At 42.2% G+C, this 21,619-nt stretch overlaps 2 protein-coding genes across 5 annotated transcripts in view; one reads left to right on the top strand and one right to left on the bottom strand.

Moving 5' to 3' along the window:
• Nucleotides 1-8,513, top strand: part of plod1a (procollagen-lysine, 2-oxoglutarate 5-dioxygenase 1a) — a 31,307-nt gene extending 22,794 nt beyond the window's left edge. For 3 of the 4 annotated variants that reach the window (XM_083976298.1, XM_083976297.1, XM_083976296.1), the window contains 5 exons: nt 347-412; nt 683-787; nt 1,534-1,680; nt 5,211-5,336; nt 7,934-8,513. In XM_083976298.1, coding sequence (XP_083832424.1) covers nt 347-412; nt 683-787; nt 1,534-1,680; nt 5,211-5,336; nt 7,934-8,089 — 600 coding nt within the window. In that variant the 3' untranslated portion in view covers nt 8,090-8,513. Of the gene's footprint in view, nt 1-346; nt 413-682; nt 788-1,533; nt 1,681-4,833; nt 4,960-5,210; nt 5,337-7,933 lie in introns of all 4 variants that reach the window. The other variant, XM_083976299.1, reaches the window with a different exon arrangement.
• A 3,200-nt stretch (nt 8,514-11,713) lies between these two features.
• tpx2 (TPX2 microtubule nucleation factor) lies at nt 11,714-21,168 on the bottom strand. Its single transcript, XM_083975714.1, has 17 exons — nt 21,129-21,168; nt 20,487-20,604; nt 19,669-19,782; nt 19,419-19,533; nt 18,572-18,649; nt 18,376-18,444; nt 17,963-18,072; nt 17,013-17,068; nt 16,686-16,851; nt 16,452-16,590; nt 15,223-15,445; nt 14,479-14,574; nt 14,064-14,234; nt 13,831-13,977; nt 12,842-12,953; nt 12,011-12,195; nt 11,714-11,838 (listed from the first exon to the last, which is right to left on the bottom strand). The coding sequence occupies exons 2-17, from the start codon at nt 20,584-20,586 to the stop codon at nt 11,728-11,730; spliced, it is 1,992 nt and encodes a 663-aa protein (XP_083831840.1). The 5' UTR covers nt 20,587-20,604; nt 21,129-21,168; the 3' UTR covers nt 11,714-11,727.
• Between the last annotated feature and the right edge of the window lie 451 nt (nt 21,169-21,619).

Genomic DNA, 21,619 nt, shown 5'->3' with positions numbered 1-21,619 from the left:
ATATAAGTATAAAAAAGTGTACAGTTACAGAAGAATAATGGTACATTGATAGAAAATAGACAATTAACAATTAAAATACTATATGGGATTTTTTGTATTAGGACTTCAAGTCTATGAACAAGCAGATAGATAGACAGATAGATAGACAGATAGATAGATAGATAGATAGATAGATAGACAGACAGATAGATAGATAGATAGATAGATAGATAGATAGATAGATAGATAGATAGATAGATAGATAGATAGATAGATAGATAGATAGATAGATAGATAGATAGATAGAAACACCCTCCTCCTTGCAGGATAAAGACTGAGTGACAGTGTTAACCTGTGTGTGTTTCAGGACTGGCAGGAGCGCTACATTCATGAGAACTACACCTACATCATGAAGGACAAGCTGATCGAAACTGTGAGTTCTGTCAGGACCACTATGTCAAAATAATATTTATTTACTTGCACAAGTTTTGTTTGGCGGTATGGTACTGTTCTGGGACCCCCTGCTCTTCCATGCGCTTGCATGGAAAGCCTGAGGCAGGAAGAGCACCTCCATGGCCTGCCAGACCTAACGCTATGCTTGATTTTAAAAAGAAGGAATTTTCATAGATGTTTATCAGTGCAGCTGTGGTATTATGGGATATCATAATCATAATGTTGTCCCTCTGTGTCCTCTGTCCTGCAGCCTTGTCCTGACGTGTACTGGTTCCCAGTTTTCTCGGATGTTGCCTGTAACCACATCGTCGAGGAAATGGAGCACTTTGGGAAGTGGTCCGGAGGAGGCGCCATTGTATGTGATCATATGGCTTGTTTTTTTAACCAATGCAATGACTCTGAGGCCTCGTCCAGACCTGGGATTAATTTAAAGGGATAGTTCAACATTTTTGACAAATTGGCCCATTGCCATAATCCCTATAGTCATAGCAGTTGGTTTGTTACCTTTAATTCTCGATGCAAGCTATTTTTAGAATGGAGGAGCAGAGCCGTGAGCTGCTCGGAGCTACGCTACGGAGGCTAATGGGATTTCGGGTTTCCCTCATTAAATACACAATCCAAGAACTCCAAAACGCTTTGGTGGACAAGTTGTGACCTGCACATTCACCACGCTATGAGATAATAACGGAACAGAGTTGTTTTTGAGGTAAATTCGTGCAAAACCGCTGATGCGCATTGCCTTCAGGGGCAGTTTTTCAGCAAGCAGTCTCTCCATCTCGTAACGTTCCGTTATTATCTCATAGCGTGGTGAATGTGCAGGTCACTTCTTCAGTGTGGCCACGACACATTTGTGTTCACACTGCAAAAGGAAACATGGCCACATGTGGTGCAGAGTGCAGACCAAATCAGAGTGTGGTCTGGTCTGGGTGACTGAATCTTCAATAGGCCCTCAGTGTGTCTCAGGAGATACAGCTGTATTTACAGCTTTTACTTGTGATCTGATCGGCCCAGACAGATGTTAGTACCAGGTCTGAACAGGACTAAAGATGTCAGGTGCCCTGTTCACCTGCTGTATTTTCTAATGGATTCTTTATTTTTCAGGACACCAGGATCCAGGGCGGCTACGAGAACGTCCCCACCATCGACATCCACATGAACCAGATTAACTATGAGAAGGAATGGCATAAATTCTTGCTGGAGTACATAGCACCTATAACAGAGAAAATGTTCCCAGGCTACTACACCAGGGTAAGACTCTGATACCTGTTGTTGCCTCCTGAAATTATGACATGAATTCATTTATATACATTTATTTTATTCATTCATCAAAAAAAAACACCAACACAAAATATAAAATCTCGAATGCACTGTTAGCTCCATATTTATTATGTCAAAGTATGTGTTAATCCATCAACTGTATGCAGATGTTTCTGGCATCTTTTTTGCAGCAATGCTGCCCGGTAGGAGGTAAAGTCTTCTCCCAGATGTCAACTTTAGTGTGGTGGTATCATTCAGGAGTAGCACAGTGGGAGAACATGGTACCGTTACATCCAGTACATTAGTTAGAGTAGCACAGACCTCACCCCCCAAAAAACCTCCCGTCTTTCATTCCCAATAAATGTGCATGTATGAACCTAGAAGTCCATGTGAGCAGTTCGGAGATGTTAAGCGTTTCATGATAAGGACATTAATTAACAAGCAAATAATTCATTAAGATTAACATTAAAGTAGCTGCAGGTCACCCACTCACTGTTGGTTCCTGGCTTACAATTCAGTTGGACCTAATGTAGCAACACAGCAGAAAAAAACTTCAACACATTTCACAGTATTTCCTAAACATACTGCCAACATACTATAATATAATTGTTTTTTTTGTTAAACTTTGTATTTGAAGAAAAAAATAGGTTATATGTGTTGCTCTTAATTTTGTATAGTACATGTCATCAAGTCTCATCATAAAACCAGCTAACAAGAGAAAAATAGATAAATAAATAAGAAAAAGAAAGAAAGAAAAATTAACGTCATTCTAAAAGCATCTACTGTACATTCAGAAAATGAGAAATAATAATGACTATAAAAATAAAAATAAAATAAAATAAAATAAAAAATTATATATACAGCAGTAGATAAAAATAGACAATAACAGCTGTAATTTTAGTTTGTCTGCTCCATTTGCACCTTCCCCTATCCATTACTTTTCCTGTGAACGGTATATATACGGTATTTATAATGGGGTGATAATAACAGTAATGACAACAACACAAATAATCAAATATTAATAAATTGAATAAAGAAAATGTGCACATCCATGAATAAGTGTATTTGCTGAAACCAGAACCAGAGTCAAAAACTAGGGGATATATAGTTGTCCAGATTTTCCCGTAACTTCCAAACTTCTCTTGTTGAAGCCTAAGAATGAATGTTAGCTTTAAAAAATATCCTGAACCTGAACCACTTTGATCCAGTCCTTGACTGTAGGAGAATCTTTTACCAACCATTTCCTTGTGATTGCTTTCTTACTCGCTCATTGTGGAATATATTTCTTTTCAGACTAATCTTTTCCTTTTTTTTTAAGTTTATTTTGGACACAGCAGACCTGTGGAGCTGGATTCCTGTGTTTAACTGACCATCTTCATCCATCCTTCTCTGATGTAGAGTGGATACACTGCACTTCCCAGAGTTCAACTTTTCAGTCCGAGTAGAGCAGCAAAGTGGGCGGGGTTATTAGCAGGAGTCAACCTGTAGTTTATTTTCTGCACCAACAGTGCAGGTGTCGGCTGCTCCTTAAGCCCTCAGCCTTCAATACAAAAGAGTGACCGAGGCACACAGTGAATACAACTCACTCTGCTCCTCTGAGGAGGATTAACTATTTCAAATATCACAGTAGAAAGATCAACATGATTTGTCTGAACCTGTTTTCTTTCCCACTTTGCTGCCCGACAAGGTCAAACTGTGGTTCTCATGTCTTCTCCCTGCTAATGCTAACTAGCCTACATCTTCTCAGTGGTGTATGAACAGATGTGTCCAGAGGAAAGGTTCGCACTTCGCACGGGCGTAAACACTCTCACCACAAAGGCTCAAATAATGTACTAATAATAATAACAAGTCTCAGATGATAAACCAGAGGCCAGGTGTCTCAGATTGAATGAGATCCTGTTAAAACCTGAGCAGACTAATGAATGTAACATATAGTAGTCCTGTGTCAGGTCCTGGACTGAGAAGGAGAATTTAGACTGACTATTTGACAGTTTATGGAATTATAACATTTATAAAGTAGTGTAAAAGAGTAGCATGAAGTAAATTATTTATTTATTTGTTCATTTGTTTTAATTGTTTGGCATTTCATCTTCATTTTATTGTGATAGTAGAGAGAGACAGGAAAGTCAGGGGCAGGGAGACAAGCAGCAAACGGCTCAGGTTTGAACCCAGGGTACCACGTACTACAGACCGGGTCCAAAGAGGGTCAGTCCTTTAGTAAAACAGCTAGATGTCTTTAATAATCAAACAAACAGGAAGTGAAATGGTTACTGGAAACTATTTAAAGCGATAGTTCAACATTTTGGCAAATTCTCCTATTGCCATAATCTCTATAGTCATAGGAGTAGGTTTGTTACCTTTAATTATCGGCGCATGTTGTTTTGAGATCAGCGGGGCAGAGACGTGAGCTGCTCACTGAACCCAATGGAGGTCAAACTCCTCAAATACACAGTACAACCACTCCAAAACGCTCTTGTGGAGAAGTTGTGACCTGCACCACACCATGAAATAATCTTGTACAATTATGTAACATTACGACCCATGAAGCAAATACTCTGAACAACTTGCGCTTTTGAAATCACTCCGCCCAGCAGTCGTGTCTGGAATGTAGTTCTGGCTGCATTTGCCTCGAAAACAACTCTGTCTCGTAATGTTACATCATTATCTCATAGCGTGGTGAATGTGCAGGTCATAACTTCTCCACGAGAGCGTTTTGGAGTTGTCGGATTGTGTATCTGATGAGTTTGATGAGGGACAGGGGACCTGTACCATCCACCTCCATTGTGTTCGCTGAGCAGCTCACGTCTCTGCCCCGCTGATCTCAAAACAACATGCACTGATAATTAGAGGGAATGAACCTACTCCTGTGACTACAGGCATTATGGCAATAGGCGAATTCGCTAAAATGTTGATCTATCCCTTTAACATCCTCAAATCCACCTCCACCACAATAACATGGTATATTGTGATGTTTAGGTTGGACTGAATGGAGATCAGATAATCTATAGATTTGAGATATTGGCCTACCTAATGCTACTTTGTCATTATCTGTGAATAGTACAGACGATGACGTGCGTCCGCCTCGCTGTTGGCTCTATGCCTCTGCCTGTGTGTTGTGCTGACCAACATGTCTTCTCTCATCAGTGCTCCACCCCCTTGAACTTTGTGGTGAGGTACAAACCTGACGAGCAGCCGCTGCTCGAACCTCACCACGACGCCTCCACATTCACTATTAACATAGCTCTCAACAGCAAAGACGTTGACTACCAGGTAAATGGGGAGGAGCTGGCAGGTGGTAGAAGCTACAGGACATGATCATGATGATGATGATGATGCAGGTGGTCTGCGGCTCGCTCTCTGCTTTTCTTCTCCATCTCTGGACGCGAATGCTGGAATAGGAGCCAAGCTGATCAGTGGAGTGGCGTGTACACACGTGTGCACACACACACTCTTGTCTCTGGCCGGACGAGCAGTTTCCATGTGAATGCTTGCATGACTCCTTTCTGTCTGTGTGTTTGCAGGCTCTGTTTGAGTTGGCCTTTGTAGTTAGATATAAACCAGATGAGCAGCCCTCTTTGAGGCCACACCATGATGCGTCCACATTCACAATAAACCTTGCACTCAATGAAGTGGGCCTTGATTATCAGGTGAGTGTGTTGCCAGGTTGGTAGTCTGACATTTCCTGCAGGTGTGGTTACAGCATCCTAGAAATAGAGTTAGTGCTTTTTACCCAACACACAGTATAATTACCCATGCAACTCTTGATACAAGACAACACCTGGATAACGTGACTGTTTTTTAAAGGGATAGTTCAACATTTTGGCAAATTGGCCCATTGCCATAATCCCTATAGTTTTAGGAGTAGGTTCGTTCTTTAATTGTCGATGCAAGCTATTTTTAGAACGGCGGAGCAGAGCCATGAGCTGCTCAGAGCTACGCTACGGAGGCTAATGGGATTTCTTGGTTTCCCTCATCAAACTCATCAAAAACACAATCCAACAACTCCAAAACGCTCTGGTGGACAAGTTGTGACCTGCACATTCACCGGCAGTCAGCAGTTTTGCATGAATTTACCTTGAAAACAACTACGTCTTGTAACGTTCCATCACAACTTGTCCACAAGAGCATTTTGGAGTTGTTGGATTTTGTATTTGATAAGTTTGATGAGGGAAACCAAGAAATCCCATTAACCTCCGTAGCATAGCTCTGAGCAGCTCGCGGCTCTGCTCCGGCTTTCTAAAAATAGCTTGCACCGACAATTAAAGGTAACGAACCTACTCCTAAAACTATAGGGATCATATGGCAATGGCCACTGTGCAGACTCTGAACATGTCTTCATATGCTGGCGGAATAACAAAGGGCATATCGAGCAGAGGCCCGTCCACAGCTGCTAATTCAAACGAAATTCTCAAATAAATATGACGCAATACTACAGAAATGTTGTTTTATCCATTTTAAGGTGGAATTTCACCTCAAATCAGATAACAGGTGGGAGATTTTCTCCTTTTGCGGCTCATTCGTTTTCCAGATAATCTTCTAGAAGAGAGCAAAGTGATTTGGTTTTCACTGCAGAGAAAAAAAGAGCCAATGAAAAGATTCAAATTCATTCAGTGTTCATACAGGACTGAGTTTCATTTCAGCAAAACATTTATAGAGCTGAGGCCATAACAACAGGGTTCTGGATACGTTTGTAAAGAAAGAAACACAGCTCACTTCAGTTGTGTTGATCAGCTCAAGAACTTTAGACACATGCATGATGTAGAGAGGGAGGAACAGGGGCACCGAGGGGTTAATCTGCCCCGTACACGGTGCAACACAGAAGAGCTCAGACAGTAAAAAGCATGATGCTGAGTTACAATCATATCATTGACTGAACGCCATCATAACTCTGGCATGTACATCTACATCTACATCCCTGGTGTTTCAAACTGTCCATGTGTCATCTCTTGTTTGTGCCCCTGTCCTCTTTGCATGACACATGAAGCTGAAGCAAGGGGCCTTGTTTTTTTTAAATTTTTTTTATTGTTGCATCCATGTTGTTTCCCTGCATCTTCAAACAGATTAGTTCACACGCAGTGTTGCTGCCTCACACCGCACTACACGGATTTGAGCGGTGGAGAAGACACAGAGTGTAGGACGAGCTGCAGGGCTCTGAGGACTCAATCTGAACAGAACATGATTTACATTCTCTCAGTGTACCGGTGTACTAATTGATCACCGATTACAGCCCACTGGGTTTGCTTGTTGAAAGCGTTTATTCTTATATTACTACAATATTACATGAGTAAAAGTTTGTAAGTCCCGTGCACAGCAACTAAGTGCTTCTTCTGGGTGCCAGCTGGTGCAGGATAAATCACAGTCAAAACCTCCGGTGCACACTACAGCATAGGACAGACAAGATTTATTATTAAAAGTTAAAAACAGAAGGTGGGGAATCCGATGAAGCAACATGTGAAACGCATTGTTCGCCCCTTCTGTTTTTAACTTTTGATAATAAATCTTGTCTATCCTATGCTCTAGTGTGGGCTAGAAGTTTTTTGAATTTTTCAATATTACATGAGTATTCTTTTGTTATTACCATAATTATTACATTTACTACTCAGTCATTACTGTAGCAATTACATGAGTGCTCAGTTTATACTACATAAGCACTCAGTCATTCTAATTGATAAATTATTGCAAATACCGAGTACTCAGTCATATTTACTGTATTACTGCATGGGTTGCTACTACAAGTACTCAGTTGTCACCACTACAGTAGAACTACATTACATGAGTACAGAGTTAGCACTACTACATGATTGCATGAGCCCTCTGTAGTCATATTAGTACATTATTTAAAGCTATGGTCTACGATTTGGAGGATAGGTAATTATTAATAACATCGTTTATACAGCGATTATAGTCCCGTGGTCCGATCTACACAATATAAATAGCAAAAAGAGGAGGAGCAAGGGAGACGAGGGGATAGGATGGAGGATACGAGCCAATGCGCGCGAGACGGGGCGCGCAACGCCCAGTGGTGAATTTCTATGCAGGCCCACGGCTGATAGACTGAATGGATTTTTTTGGTTCTTTTTGCTATTTATATTGTGTAGATCGGACCACAGGACTATAATCGCTGTATAAACGATATTATTAATAATTACCTATCCTCCAAATCGTAGACCATAGCTTTAAGCAGTACTCAGTGGTTATTGCTACAGTATCACACATCATGCTAAACAACCTTTCGTTGGATCAGGGTGGTGGATGCCGGTTCCTGCGCTACAACTGCTCCGTTCAGGCTCCTCGGAAAGGCTGGGCCCTCATGCACCCCGGCCGCCTCACCCACTACCACGAAGGCCTGCCCACCACGGCCGGCGTCCGCTACATCGCAGTGTCCTTTGTGGATCCCTGAACCACCCCTGAAGGTGGCACACACCTCACCGGCTAGTCCAGACCAAACAGGACACACACAAACACGCGCTGTCCACATCATTCAGCATCACCAGCTGCTCTTTGTTCTCTGATCTGGAGTGGTGACCCGTTTCCTTTTTTCCATGAACTTCCTGAACATTTTACAGATGTTGTGTGGTGGCAGAAAAACGAGATATTAAGACAAAGTATCATGCCGTTCAAACCCTAAGAGACAGAAACAGCAGCCAGCATACATCACTGAGAGGCACTAATTGTTATGAGTGTGAGCAGAACTAAGAATGTTATTAATGTTGTCAAGACTGGATTATCATGCAAGCAAACTGTGCAGCGGCCCTGGACCTCAGACTCAGGTCCTGTGTCCACATGCAGTTAAATACCTTCATTATTCCTCTCGATGCAAACACAGAGACACCAGGGCCCAGTATTTCAAAATTTGTAATCTGGATCAGAATAATCCGGATAATGAAATCCTCCTTTTCTCAGTCTTGGATCACGGTGATCCTGCTGGTTTTATCTGAGTATTTCAAAACACTGGCAGGGTGGATCACCGTGATCCCTACCTGGCCGGATATGGATTTCCAAATCTCAAGTCTCCGCCTCCGGATCTGAAACATGGCGGACTACTTCACCAAAGGAGCAGCTGGGAGCGCGACTTTCACGTCAAAAGTGTAAGTTTACCGCCGTCTAATGTGTAGCGGTTTTAAGACCACACGAACGCCAACCAACACATCATGCAAGCCAACTATTTGATTTGTCACCTACTTGAAACGAGAGCGTAACGATCCCTAATTGATCCACGGCCGTGCTAACGGGAGCTAACTCGGCTCCATTGACTTGTGTGTTAAGGAGCTAGCGGGCTAGCGACGTAGCTGCTGTGTTGATCGATTTTTCGGACTTTGGTTTAATTTACAAGGGAATTAATCTGACGTACATCATACCTTAACTGTTTTTACACTTACACCAATCTGTTCAGAGTTTATTAACGTTATGCAGGGGACTTTTTTTCTGTTTAAAGCAGGCTACCTGTGCTGTGTGCACTGCAGACCACACTGCTGCAGTAATTAGGAGTAACATGAACTTACACAGCACGTGAACAATACAGTTCATTCAGAAGTGTCAGTAATGCTGGTGATATCATGTTTTTGACCATTTCTGTGACTATTGTTTATTTCTGACTATGACAAAGATATACTCATACACCGTCTCTTTTTACTTTCAGAGCCTACTCACAGCCATAGACCACTCAGCAATGCCACTGAGGACAACAGTGCAACAAGAGTCTTGGAAATCCTTGGAAACCTTGGTGTTTGGATTTTGAATAAAGTGCTTGAAACTGTACTTGAAATAAAGCCATTGAAACTGCTTGAAATTGTGATTGCATTATTTTTCATAGCATAAGCCTATAGCTTGGTCAGTGACCCGATTAGAAACACTTTCCTCTTAATTTGTCTTCCTTATGTAGCCTAGAAGCCTCTCACTAAACATGATTACCGTATGTTAATTTATCGCACAATAACATTTGATTTGATGAAGTAAAATAATCAGTTTGTATACAAACACGTTTTGAAATACATTACTGCATGTTTAAAAATATCATTCACTTTACAAGCATTGTAAAAATGCATTTTCAAGTTTATTTTGAAGTCAAATTTGTCTTCATTAAATCAGAAGCATGAAAATATGCCTTGTAAATGCTTGGAAAGTGCTTGAATGTGATTTAAATTAATAAATACAGCAGTTTCAAGCCAAACAAACAAACAATATTTTTTTGCCATGTTTTAAATTTCTTCAATTACTTCAATTATTTGTTAAAACCTAAAAACTAACAATTTAGATTAAGTGTAATGAACATATTGAGTAACAAAATCAAGGAAAGTGGAGCTGAGACATTGTCAATCCAAGTCAAATCCACCTCTGAGGTGGGATCAGAATGATCCTGAAATTTTGGTATCAAGTTGATCCTGATATCTGACTTAACTTTTGAAATACCCAAATCAGCCTTTTATCTGGATTCAAGGGAGGATTGGATTACCAGAGCCGAAACCCTGATCTTCAGGATCAGGATTCTCCTGATCTGTGTTGAAATACCCAGTTTTCAGATCAGATCTAGATTTAATCCAATCCGACCAGGATAATCCTGTCAGATCACGTTTGAAATACTGGGCCCTGGAGACAGGGGACTCTTCCAGGGCAGGAAGTGATGTTTTGTTGATTGTGGACATGCACACGGCACAGAGTGCTGAGTTATCACTTTGTGGTCATCACACATGGAGCTGCTCTGGTGCAGCTGTTCTCTCGGCTCCAAATCTAAAGCTCCTGTATGGTCTGGAGGGTCTGGTGTGGATCACAAAACGATCCCGTTGTGCCTTAAGCTCTCTCAGGAATAAATCAAAATTTGACCTTTAGATGCTTTTGTAAAAACTTTGTTGTTGAATTTTACTTTCAAGTTACAGAAATTGTGCCCTTTTATGTATCCAAAGCAGTTTCTCTCCTCACTCTGTCTTGAACAGACACTCCAAAGCCTGTTACGCATCTATTTATTCTGTCATTCTGTGTATATTTTATTTGATAAAACCCAGACCGTCTTTTTTTATATATATTTGCAACATTGCTGCCTTCTAACCATGTTCATATTGGGATCAGAGCACTGTCCTTCTGTACATTGCTGTCAATCAGCGAAGTAACACTTGTCATTTGATGTTACAAGCCATTTTGCTGTTGTCTTTTTTGAGCCCAACTTTAATAAAACAGTGAGCGAACCCGACTGAAGTGAGTCTGAAGTGAATGAAGGGTTAACACTGGGGTAATGGAACTACTAAGAACAACATACTGGAGATGAGATTCATATATTCAGGCACTAGTTCAGTGCTTAAGAAATACAGGACAGAAGAGTCATTTCCACAGGAAGATAAAGTTTATCCCACATTAAAAAATACATAGGTGGACACTGAATAAAATGTTTTGGGGACAGACAATGCACCACTATACAGGACCACCTCACAAAAGGCCACAGAAACTCCACACCTTAAAAGGGATAGTTCAACATTTTGGCAAATTGGCCCATTGCCATTATCCCACTCTACCGCCCCTATAGTCTTAGCAGTAGGTTTAAATTGTCAGTACAAGCCATTTTTAGAATGGCGGAGCAGAGCCGCAAGCTGCTCAGCAAATACACAATCCAACAACTCCAAAACGCAAGTTGTGACCTGCACATTCACCACGCTAACGGAACGTTACGAGACGGAGTTGTTTTCGAGTTTGATGAGTGAAACCAAGAAATTCCATGAGCCTCCGTAGCGTAGCTCTGAGCAACTCACGGCTCTGCTCGGCTGTTCTAAAAATAGCTTCCACCAACAAGAGAGAATGAACCTACTACTTCACATAAGAAAGAAAAAAAATCCATGACGACGACAGCTGCCATTTCATAACTTTATTGAAATGTTAATATAGAAAGGGGAAAAATTAAAAGTAGAAAAGTGAAAATAAAAAGCTCAAAGTAAGAGCTTTAGAAAATAAAATACACAGGTTTATATTACAAACACTTGACATGAGGCATTTTCCCAAACGTCTGGAGTAGAAAAAGATGCAAATTTTGAACAGAGAAGCAAAGGAGGCTTATCACAGGCGGAAGCGATCAGAGAAGTTTGGTGAGTGGGGTATGGTGAGGGGAACTTCACTCTTCTTCACTGTAACAGTCCTATAGTGTCTGACGGGCTGAGCCTTGTGGACCTGCAGAGAGTAAAGACAAACTGTGAGACAGACTGGAGCTGCAGGCACAGGTTGCTGACCACAAGACTGCAGTGTATATACCAGCCTGGTGTTGCATGTGGTCTTTGTTGTTATGGGATATAAACCTCATGATAATCAGTATGATAATCAGTTAATACCGATTAAGACAAACCTGGTCTTGCCGTAGCCTGGTGATCTCATCCTTCTTCCTCTGCTCCTCCTCTTGTCTCTGCTGCTCCCCCATGAGCGCCCTGAGCGCCTCCTTCTCGCTGGCCACTCGCTCGTACTCCTGCCGCTCCCGGGCGCGTCGCTCCGTTGACAGCTCGAAGGCCTCTACAGCTGTGGAAGAATTGATGCCTTCTCAAAGTGCAGTGGCAGATGAGGATAGAGGCAACACGAAGAGTGAGCAACAACGATGAAGAATGCCACAGCACAGAAGCTGCAGCACTCGTCTTTCAACAGAGTCTCACCTTATTCAATAAATGTCACTTTAGATAAACAAAGCCGGGCCGTGCAGCCAGTGCTGCAGTCTTAACGTTGTCAACGTAAAGCCTCCTGTCACACATTATGTCCACGTGTTCAAGCTCAAATATGACGTTAAGTTGCAATAACACAGCTACAGAGTTGCGGTATCTGTATCAATGTCCAACTTAATCTTTATGTGACAACATTGTGCCGTGTCGTGTTGGTTTTGATGGAGATCTGATGCTTGAACTAAATGTTCTAGTCTCCCTCAGCTACATCAACAAATGATAACTGTTGTCGTCTTCCTGTGCACAGCTGTATCGTTACAACACAGGAACTGAGGAATTGGTCATGTTAACAGTATGCAGATGATCACATCAGAGATGATGCGTGTGTGTCAAAGCCTAATACGTCAGAAACTTGTGACTGCGATAATCTTCTGACTGGTACTGTGTGAGGTATCGGAAACATGAATTTATTAAGGAGCTGTGGGAGCGGGTCGGTGACACGATCCAGATGTGGATGTTGACAGTCTCACCTGTTGCGGTCCGCACCTCCATCTTGGGCTGGAAAGGCTCTTTGTGAGTGACTGTGTTAGGGTTGGCCTTGAATGTCGCTGCCTCCTCTCGCTCTTTCTGCTCTTCTTTCACCTACAAAGCACAGAGGTCAGGTTTCAATTCCACCTTTGATCTTTAAAAAAAATAAAAAAATAAATAAAAAATAAAAACTATTGTTCCTCTATAGCCGTGTTTCCACCACAGGAACAAGTTCCTGGAAACAGGAACTATGCACGTTGACTAAAGCTACTTTTCCACTGAAAGTTCCAGGAACCTGTAGTACCCAGAACTAAACGGTTCCTGTGGCCCGTCGAGGGCTGAAGTCCAGGGGGGGAGATTATGCAAAATGTAGCCTACTAGTCTTTCAATTACACATACAATGACAACAAAAAAATGTAGATAACTTCTTTCTCCCACAATGTTGTGAATGCGGCTATATTATATTTGGTGGAAAAACATCAAACAAATCCACGCTAAAAAACAAAACAGCGGGCAGCTGGAATCGAATGTACTGCTGGGTAAAATGCAGAAATGAGTGCTCATCCAATCGGAGATGTTCAGTGCGCAGTGTTCCTTTTCTATCCCGGGACTAAACTTAAGCTAAACCTCTTCTTAAGGCCTGCATTTAGATTCCTCTGCAGCTTCCAACGTATGATTGTCCCATTGGTCGATCTTAAATACACATAAAATGTCATTCTTGGTCTACTGTAGTCTCACCTGTCACATTTTCTCATTTTGCTCTTTTAGTCTTTGCTGCTTTTCCAGCTGCAAGCCCACTGTTCCGTTTTTTTTTTTTGGCGGGTGTCCACCAGATATACAATTAAAATGTAACCCGAGGATACCATACTCACAACATTGTGGGAGAAAGAAGTTATTATCTCCATTACACTGTTGTGTTTGGGGAACTAAAAGTCCCAGAAACCTCGGTGGAAACACAGCTTCTGTTCAGTGACGGATCCCATCATCGTACCTTCTGTTCCAAGCGACTGCTCTTCACAGCACCACGTTCATCTATGAGCAGCCTGAAGGGCTCTGGCTTCGTCGGCTCCTGCTTCTTCCTCTCAGGAAGCACCACAGTGCCAAAGTCTGGAAGAGGCTGAGCCTTGAACTGTGGAACCTGGAGAGAGTTCAATGGAAAGCGGTTTACACTACTGTGTCTTTATTGTTTGGATGTGTGAGGACACTGGGGAAGTGTGACAGCACCTCTTCGTTCTGCTTCTCCAGCCTCTTCTCCTTCAGTGCCCTCCTCCCTCGCTCCCTCTCTTCAAAGGAGAAGGGACAGACCTCCACGTGGTGGGTCTCTGGGAGCCGGGGCTGGAAGGGGAGGCCGAAGTGAGGCACCGGAGGGGCCTTCACTGGTGACGGACGCTTTTCCTGCCAAGAGACACCAGGTTTAGTCCTTTCCATGGGAATGGCAGGGATGGAGGCATTTGGGTACCATTGGTGCTGTAACTTATCATCCTGACAGTTTGGTTTGATCTATATCTAAAAACACTCAGGCATAAATAGAAAATATAAATGTTTTTGATTTGAGAAGCTTGGATCTGAATATTCTCAATTTTAACTTCAAAAGTGACTTGACGATAAATGAATTGATGACAAAAGAACATGCCCTTACTTCCTCGACCTTGCGCTCCACACGGACTCTGTTCTTCAGGGCAAAAGCTGGAGACTCTGGTATAGTTATTTGTAAAACTTTCTTCTCCGGCAATCCCTGTTGATCAGAGGAAATCCTGTTTACTACACCTGGTTATTGAACAAACCTTAAAGGCCCCATGCTGTGCACTTTTCTCTGGGTTTATTTACCTGCTGATATCCCTAACAAGATGTATCATTGGTTTTGAGTACCTGTGATCTGCTTAATATCGTTTATACTGCCCCTTTCTGCTGCCTCTTTCTGGAGCTCTAGCAGGCACAGGTCATTTGGCCAATCAGAAGAGAGAATGAGAACCTCTCCTCTGATTGGCTCACTGTTTTTGAGTGCTGTGTGGTCGGGCCAATCACAGGCAAGTAACTGAAACCTAAGCTGCATTCATAAAAATTGAAAAATAACAACTAGTCACGGTGGGCGGAGTTACCTTGTGTGTGACATCACAGAAAGGAGGAAGTGCTATCTGCTCGTCTTGAATAGAATGTTCCTACAAATGGGCGGTGTGTGTTTCTCCGTTTATGACCAGTTTGATGCATGGGACAGTATATACGTGGCCCAGAGACCTCCCCAAGCACGAAAAAATAACCAAAATCACATTTTTCATGCCATGGGGCCTTTAAAAGCCTCGTGTTTCCTCTGAATAATCACAGCCAGCCAAGTGTAAACTTCAGCGCTTGGCTCTGAACTGTTGGCAGCAAGGCTTCAACTCACCACAACTCCCTCCAGGATCTTTTTGGGCAGAGGCTGCGGCTTGAATGTGTGGGGCTTCTCTTCGTCGTCCTGAGGCTTCTTGGTTGCCTGTCTCTCCTGGAGCCTCTTCTCTACCTGCAGCTCAAACCCTGTGGGTACTGTGGACTCCTTCACTGCCGGCTTCTTTAAATCCTCTGGCTGCTCCAGGATTTTCTTGTTGAGCTCCTGGGCCTTGAACCTGAACCTGTGATCAGAACACAACACAGTCAGGAGTCTGTGCAGACAGGAGAAACACTCAAGGCAGAAGTAAACGTTTCTAGCAAAAGAAACAAAAAAGGCAGCCACTGACATACGCTTATGTTCATTGGTCATTATTTATTTTTAAATGCATTCACATACAGATCACCTCTTTTTCCGTACTCCTAGAATATCTAAAGAATCTGGTCGTCGTTCATTTCAAAGCTCCATCTGATCCTCCTATGCCAGCTTAGGTCTATTACTTCTCTTTATGGTTTCAAAACATCACTTCCAATCAATTTGCAAACTCCCTGTTCTTGTTTCTGATGGTTGTTTTTTTTTGTCTTATTCTTATTTCATCATCATCCTTTATTTAACCAGGCAGAAAAATGCTAAGAAGAAAGTTTCTTATTTAGGCAATGGCCTGGTATTTCCCTGTTCATATCTCTGTTGCTTCTTAGATTTTTTGTATAAACTGTCATTTTTGAGACTCATTTTTTCCACCCATTTCCAAGCACGGATATCACCAAGTTGACTACTAAATTGATATCTGGCTGTTTGTGGATTAGCTGGGTGAGTGAGCGTGCGTATGTATAAGTCCTGTAATGTGTTTCACTGCATTTCATTTTTTCTGTACTTGACTTTGTATTATTGTATCATTTTGCGGAAGGACCCCCTCCAAAATGAGATCCTGAATGAATAAATAAATTCAAATTCAAATTAAATGTGAGTTCGATCTTTTCAGCTTTTGGAGCTCCAATGATTTATGATACATTTTAACACATGCCCTCTCAATGGGGAGGACAGAGTCTTAGTAGAGGAAATTATTTTCCATTCATTTGCCACAGTAAATATCTGCATCGGCTGTTATTTACAAAATTGTAATAATATTAGATCCTGCTGAAACAAACTGCAGTTCAACTGTGGACATCCAAGGAAACTGGGTAAAATGCCTGTATTCTACATGTGTTTTTGTTGTTATGTCTCCTTGAAGCTGACTAAAGGCTACTTACTTCTGAAGGTTCTCCACCTCTTCAGCCTCCAGTTCAGCGCTGCTCTTGGTCGCAGTGGGTCGGCTCCTCTGGCGGGTCATCAGGTTTGGAGAGTGAGGCATGGTGAGCTTCAGGTGCTCTCCCTTCACTGCGGTCGGCCCTAGAACCAGTTTAACATGTTAATCATTAGATGCTAATGAAAAAAAACAAAAAAAACAAACACCAACTGAACACTGATGAAGCAAAGAGAACCACCTCTCTCCTGACTCTTGCGGCTGCGCAGATGGTAGCGGTCCGGGGTTCGATTCTGAAACTGTACTATCTGCTGAGCCATGGGCACGTAGGCGCCAGACTCTGTCTTCTTCTTGCCCGTGGACAGGTTGAAGGGTTTGGGGACTGTGGCGCCTCTATTGGTCTTTGCCTAAAAACAAAAATAAGTGAGGGGTGCACTGACAGCTGTATGTACATTTACAGAAGGCTGTTCAAATGTGTCACTATTGTGTGGCATTTTAATTTAATACAGCAAACGGAGTTTCATGGTTTCAAGAAAATGTCCAAATTGTCAGAATAAGAAGCGCTTACCTGAGAGGCACGTCTGCGAAGCATCATGCGGGACGCACTGGATGAAGCGCTCGCTTCTGTGGAAATGGTACAACGGTCAAACAATAACAGACCAACAGCTTATAGAGGGTACGCACGTGACGTCACGGCACTAGGTAGTCGCTGCGGTTACGCCCACTGAGTGGAAGAGCCGCCAAAATTTCAAATCTTTGAGACGAAGCATGCTTGACCTACCAAAACCTCAAAAAGTCACTCGAACAGTATTTTTTTTCGATCGATTGGCTGCTTTTCTGATTCAGGTGTCATAGTGATGATGGTTAGACGGATGAATTAGTCCAACACATCCTAATGTTTGACATGTCAGAGGTTTTCAACATAGAAGTGAGGTGTCAGTTTAACTGCCATAAATATAATTTATGATGTCATTTTATGTTTTGTATAATATTTTATTTAACACCGTTTATTTTTATGCAGATTTAATTAAGAAGTTTTTTGTCGCATGGTGCACTCATTCCCTCAGGGCTGCAGCCAGCGAGGCATTTTAATTTCCTTATACTGTGTTGTATGTGTCTGTATATGTGTGAAACATGTTTAATTGTGTTGTGTGTTAACAGTTTGACGGTGGTGGTTGTAATAGTCAGGATGAGCATTTCTGTCACCCTGCTGATACCGCGGTCACACGCTGTGTGTTACAGAAGTAATTAAAAACACAGCGTAAACAATATGACTGTATTTACATGTAGATAGCAGACTGTAGGAGGAGGGCAGAGACCAGTGGTTAGTTTTGGTTTCTGTTTAAATCTAAATGGCCAATTGAGGGAGGTTTGTTTTGCCACTCGGTCTGAATGAAAGGGGCGTGTCCCAGGGGGAAGTGACGTAAACGCGTATCCTCTATTATCCTACATGTACACAAATCCATTCAGTAGTGTTGTTGCATCCCCACACAAAGTGAGACAGTTCCATCTACTCACTTCCAGCCAGAGCAGCTTTGTAGCTGGCCTCATTCTTCTTGCGATGCAGAGCCACTTCGTTCTGGAGCTTCTTGATGCGCTCCAGCTCCAGCTCCTCAGAGCTAAGCTGCCTGTCATCAGCCCAAAAGAAATAAAAATCTATTTTAGAACTCCACTTCTCGCCATTGAGTACTTGAGTCCAGAAGCTAACTGCGTCTTTCCACTGTTACTTTCATTTGTGGAACAGAAAAGTTCCAAGTTTAGAGCAGAAATACACCGTATGAACCTACGATGGGGAAATTAACAATGTCGCAGCAGCAGACAGTGAAAGGAATATAGAGCAAAGACAAGAAATAAAAAGCAATGAAGAAAGAGATGCAATATTTGAAGAGGCTGACGAACAGTTTCACGAGTGGTACTAGCAGTAGTCTTACCCTGTGGGTGCAGCTGGCACACTCCTGCTGCCCGACTTCGAAGACTCAGCAGGGTCCTCCACAGGACTCCTGGAACAAACAAGTGCAGTTGAAAAGCTGTTGCACAGTGATGAAGTCTTGTTGCTATTCCAGTTCAGAGAAGGCGCCACCAGTGCAGGGCAGGAGGACATCTTGATGACATGACAGGGACACTTACTTTTTCTGTTTCTTAGACGGTGGTGCAGCGGATGTTGGCTGAGCTGTAGAGCTGGTTACGCTTTTACGTTTTGAGACCCTGAAAAGGAGGAAGAAAACTGAGTTATAGAAAAACACGGTGACAAGTTGAGTTAACTTCTATCTCCTGTAATAGTTGCATGTGCACGAACAGAACACCTTACATCCAAACTCTTTGTGTTTGGATGCAATTTAAAAAAGGAATACTTCACCCAAAATCGATAATTCACCAATTTTCTACTCACTGTCATGCCAAGGAACGGTTTGAGAACTTTCAGTTATCTGGAAACAGATTTTCATATAATGGCGGCAGTTCACTTTTGAATTGTCCAAAACAGTTCTCCAAACCCTTCCTTGTCGATTTTGGGTGAAGTTTCCTTAACCACATCTTGATGCAAATTAGAAATACCTGCCTTGATGTCACCACTGAGCCACAGTAAGTTTGTCTAGTATTGGATCGTCTGAAGCACATTTCAGTTTCATTTATTATAACAATTTCAAACGGGTAAAGTTTACTTCATTACAGAGCTAGATAGATAAATAGATAAGCTTTATTGTCTGTCATGAGTGACAGAAATTCTTCTTTGACAGGCTCATATAAAAACATTAAAAACAAAAACGTTGTGCAGTCATGCTAAAAAAGGAGAAAGGGGGCTGCAGCAAAGTGTTCATTTTTTATTGTTCAGGGTGGTTATTGCAGAGGGGATGAAGGATATTTTGTAGCATATATAGGATGAGCTGTGCATCAAGTCACTCAGCACATCCTTGTCCTGTGCTCACTCTCAAACATTAATCAGCTCAGACTGGCGAGCTGATTACAGGAACCGTACCTGCGTGGTTGGGCAGGGGCTTTATTGATGGTCCTCCTTGATTGGCCACCTGTCTGCGTTTCAGGACCCCAGGACGTGACGATATTTCCAGGTGGCGATGTGGAAGTGCCAGGACCTAGAACATAGATCAATCCACATTAAACAAGCGTTATCAATTGAAATGGCTGAATTTCCTTTTCAGGACCAACTCAAATTACAGGGCAGAGAATTATGCACATAAATAAATCGCTATAATGTAAAGAACACTAACCAGCATCCACATCTGTCTCGACTGTAGGACACACAGTGGCCGTTGGTTTATCAGGCATGTTGCTTCTTCCCATTGGAGTAGCGAGGGGAGCATCTGCACCCACGGCCTGTTGGTCTGTATTGACACAGTCAACAGTTGAGTCGAGAAATATTCTAAGATGGGTATTTAAAAAAAACATACGTACTATAGCCCGTTTTCAAAACTTTATAATCATGGTCATGTGAAATGCATAATACCATAACATAGCATTTCAAACAGGGTCACTAATAAAATTAAAGGAGACAAACATAGAAATTCACTCTTTGTATAATTAATAAATAGCAGTAATAATAAATGTATTTATAAAGCACTTTAGATCAAAGTGCTGTACAAGTTGATGAAAACAGAGACAAAAATCAAAAACTGCAAGCAGTTCACAAGCAGAAATATACACCATACCAAGCCATACCTTAAAAACCTTAAACAGACCTGGCTGGTGTCAAGCGGATAAACAAAAACAGCCAAGTGCAATGTACTTAACATCACAGATCAGTTCATACAGTGGTGTAGAGTTCACGTCTAACCAAAACAAGAACAATGCTTCAAAGCATCAGCTGCAGGAATCGGTTTACATGACTTCTTTCTTATGTTATTTAATGTCCAGTGGCTTTTCGGACTGCATGAGGAAGCAACAAAGAGCGACCTGGTCCTAAAAACAAAACACTGTCCAGGCAGGGTAAGTTTGCTGTGAGGATTACACCCACTACGTTGAAAAGAAAAATGCTGCTGTAGCCGGCTGTGGCACAAATAAAGAGTTGTGCGTGTTGAAGGAGACTCACCAAACCACTTGTCGTCTATGTCTGCGCTAGCCAGCTCTCTGAGGTCCACGACGTGGGACGGGGCGTCGAACTCGTACAGCTCCGAGTCGCTCGTAGCCATGACTCTTCCTCAGTTCACCTACAGAAGAAACCAGTAAACAGGGTCAACAACCACATCCCCTGCTTAACAGCCTGCATTTAGTATTAGCAACCAGGCTAGGAACTAAAGCTGGGCTAACGTTAGTACAGCTAATAACTGCTTTTCGATGGGTGGTATCGCCTGTAAGTTAACGTGCTAAATAAACAAGGGAATTGAACTGGAAAAGCCTCACCAAGAGACATGCATTTCACGGTTAACAATGTGCATTTGTTGGGTTCGTGTTACTATTCAGATAGTAAATTGCGCCACGAAATCAACTTTAGTGGTATAACTGTAGGTTAACTGTTAGTTTACATTGCGGCTCTGCTATCGAGGCAACAACAACTGGTTAGCTCTGCCTGACGCTAAACACAAGCGGTCGAACTTATAACATGCTTTGTTTTGCTCATTCTTAGTAACACATAACACATATAGCAACATTCACGCGACTGCCTCGTTTAATAAAGCTGAACCCTGAAATGTATTGATTTTGCTGCTTAGAAAATATTTAGGGAAAGACTTACCGCAGCAGTGCGTTTTCAGGGCGACGCAGAAAACGAATAAACTCCGCGCGGATGTAACGTTAGTGTTTAAACAGCTTTTAAGTCGTTTGAAACAGCCAATGGCTGACGTCCTGTGCGCCAGCTCGACGCTCATTGGCTCACACGCGTCAACTTCCTCTGACACGCCAGACCACGTGATCAGCCCCCACCGGTATGTAATTTTTACAGTCTGGTATGTAACAGATGTTGAAGATACAGAAGGAAGATACGGTACGACGTGAACAACGCCTTTACTGGGTCAAGATTGTTTATGATTTTGTCAAAACTGTAAAAATACAATCAAGACAGAAAAAACAGACGTCACAACTCTCATGCTGAGAGTGAAAACCCAAAGAATAAAACTCATTTCTACAGTGTGTGGTTTCAAGATAGGGAGGGGGACAGTTTTTTATTTCTAGTCATAGGCGGTCTTACCTATGTTTCAACCTCTTTTACCTACAGTCTGTTTCAAA

Source organism: Trachurus trachurus (assembly GCF_905171665.1).
Source record: "Trachurus trachurus genome assembly, chromosome: 7".
In the NCBI taxonomy this organism is placed as follows: Eukaryota; Metazoa; Chordata; class Actinopteri; order Carangiformes; family Carangidae; genus Trachurus; species Trachurus trachurus.
This window is presented reverse-complemented; position numbering and strand designations above follow the sequence as displayed.

Bases quoted from the DNA above. Each gene is read 5' to 3' on its own strand.
- tpx2 (XM_083975714.1), bottom strand. From the start codon at position 20,586: ATGGCTACGAGCGACTCGGAGCTGTACGAGTTCGACGCCCCGTCCCAC. The intron at 19,783-20,486 runs GTGAGTCTCCTT...GTGTCAATACAG, and splicing joins CATAGACGACAAGTGGTTTG to ACCAACAGGCCGTGGGTGCA. The intron at 17,069-17,962 runs GTGAGTAGATGG...CCATTTCCACAG, and splicing joins CAAAGCTGCTCTGGCTGGAA to AAGCGAGCGCTTCATCCAGT.